The 1,985-nt window shown below is 39.6% G+C and overlaps 1 protein-coding gene across 1 annotated transcript; it reads left to right on the top strand.

The window, feature by feature from the left end:
- Positions 1 to 203: 203 nt before the first annotated feature.
- Positions 204 to 1,640, top strand: LOC113716045 (uncharacterized). The gene is made up of 3 exons (XM_027240345.1): positions 204 to 1,124; positions 1,286 to 1,402; positions 1,503 to 1,640. Exons 1-3 carry the CDS (start codon positions 204 to 206, stop codon positions 1,638 to 1,640), a joined length of 1,176 nt encoding a protein of 391 aa, XP_027096146.1.
- The last annotated feature ends 345 nt before the right edge of the window (positions 1,641 to 1,985 follow it).

Raw genomic sequence — 1,985 nt, 5'->3', positions numbered from 1 at the left:
ATTGCTTATATGCCTGTAAGAAGGGTTTTCTTGATGGTTGTAGACCAATAATTGGTCTAGATGGTTGTTTCCTTAAGACAGCATTTGGTGGACAATTATTATCCGCACTTGGCAGAGATGGCAATGACAACATGGTTCCAATAGCATTTGCAGTGGTAGAGGTAGAGCGGTATGACTCCTAGAAATGGTTTTTGGAGTTGCTAATGGCTGATTTGGGCATGGGAAGAGATAACATTCCTTGGACCTTTATCTCAGATAGACAGAAAGGGCTTGTGCATGCTGTGAATGAACTGTTTCCAAATTCAGAGCATAGATTTTGCTTCAGGCACATGTACCAGAATTTTAACCAAAAGTTCAAAGGAAAGGAAATGAAAGACATGTTTTGGGCTGCCGCAAGCGCTGGCAATGAAAGGGAATGGAAAATGGCAATGATTGAACTAGAAAAGACAAACAAAGAAGCTGCTGAATGGTTGAGCAAAATTCCACCAGCCCTTTGGAGTAGATCACATTTTACAGGTTATAGTAAATGTGACATTCTGGTAAACAACCTAAATGAGTCATTCAACAACTATATATTAGAAACAAGAGAGTTACCTATCATTGGGATGCTTGAATGGATAAGGAGGAGATTGATGCAGAGAATTCAAACAAAGAGATCTGGAATGCAAAAGTTTCAAGGAGAGATCTGTCCTAATATAGCAGAAAAGATCGACAAGAATCAGAAGTTGAGTAGGACATTTGTTGCGACCTGGGACGATGGTCACAAGTATGAGGTCGACTGTGGTGTGAGAAAATGTGTGGTAGTAGACTTGCGTGAGTGGACATGTACCTGTGGATATTTTCAATTAACAGGTTATCCTTGTGCCCATGCATGTGCGGCGATAGGAGTGTGTAGATTACCTATTAAAAATTATGTGCATGCTTGCTACACTAGAGCAGAATATCTGAAAACATATGCATATACTATCACACCTGTTCCAAGTGATATTTACTGGATAATAGCTGAAGAAGAGTCCATAAACCCCCCTGCGGTTAGGAGAATGCCTGGTAGACCAAAGAAACTACGCCGGAGAGCACAAGATGAGCCTAAGAAGGGTCAAGTATCAACTAGAAAGGGGCTTGTGGTACATTGCAAGAGATGTTTTCAGCCAAGGCATAACTCACGGACGTGCAAGAATCCCATTCACCCTAACTCCAAATTTTATAAGGTAATTTTCCTTGTACACTTAAATGTCATTTGTATAGCATCTGTATGTATTAATAATGTTAAATATCATTCTTATAGGCACCTGAAGCAAGCGCAGCTGAACCAATTGCTGAGTCGTCCACTCAACCACAGTCAACTAGTAAAGGAGCTCCTACTGCACAAAATACCACAATGACTAGCAAACAGGCTAGGAAGGTGTACACTCAACCAAGCTTTTACATTGATTTAATGAGTTTCATAAAAACAAATGGAGTTCTGATATACATCTAAGTTCTCTTTATATATGTAATTGCAGCCTGTGCATGGTATGAATATGAGTGGGAGTAACAGTGCTGATGCCACCACTGCAACAGCAACCACAGCCACAGCTCCAACTATTACTGATGTCTTGCGCAAGTTAAGGCCAAAGAGATCAAAAGCTATCCAACCTTAATTACCTGCCTAATAGTTGTCTAGCTGTAGTTAGACCTTCATTTTGGAATATTACATGCAGTTGCAATGATATCTGCAACTATCTGGAATGTACAATGATTGGTTGTCGATGAAAATGTAATGTCTACTGATCTGCATACAGTTAGCTTATGTATTTACTATTTTTGTGGTGACTGGATGAAGTTCTTGGGTACCAGATTTTGGTTGTGTGAAATGGCAACCAGATTTTGTAGTTACTGAATGATTCTGGAAACAGTGATGGAATCTATGTTCTGCATACATTTGGCTTATGTATTTACTATTTTTGTGGTGACTGAATGAAGTTCAACAGTGCCAGATTTTGGTT

Source organism: Coffea arabica, chromosome 11c (genome assembly GCF_036785885.1).
Source record: "Coffea arabica cultivar ET-39 chromosome 11c, Coffea Arabica ET-39 HiFi, whole genome shotgun sequence".
Classification (NCBI taxonomy): domain Eukaryota; kingdom Viridiplantae; phylum Streptophyta; class Magnoliopsida; order Gentianales; family Rubiaceae; genus Coffea; species Coffea arabica.
This window is presented reverse-complemented; position numbering and strand designations above follow the sequence as displayed.

Coding starts and splice junctions, on each gene's coding strand:
- LOC113716045 (XM_027240345.1), top strand. CDS start 204: ATGGCTGATTTGGGCATGGGAAGAGATAACATTCCTTGGACCTTTATC. Junction 1,125..1,285: donor CAACTAGAAAGGGGCTTGTG/GTACATTGCAAG, acceptor TCATTCTTATAG/GCACCTGAAGCAAGCGCAGC. Junction 1,403..1,502: donor CTAGCAAACAGGCTAGGAAG/GTGTACACTCAA, acceptor ATGTAATTGCAG/CCTGTGCATGGTATGAATAT.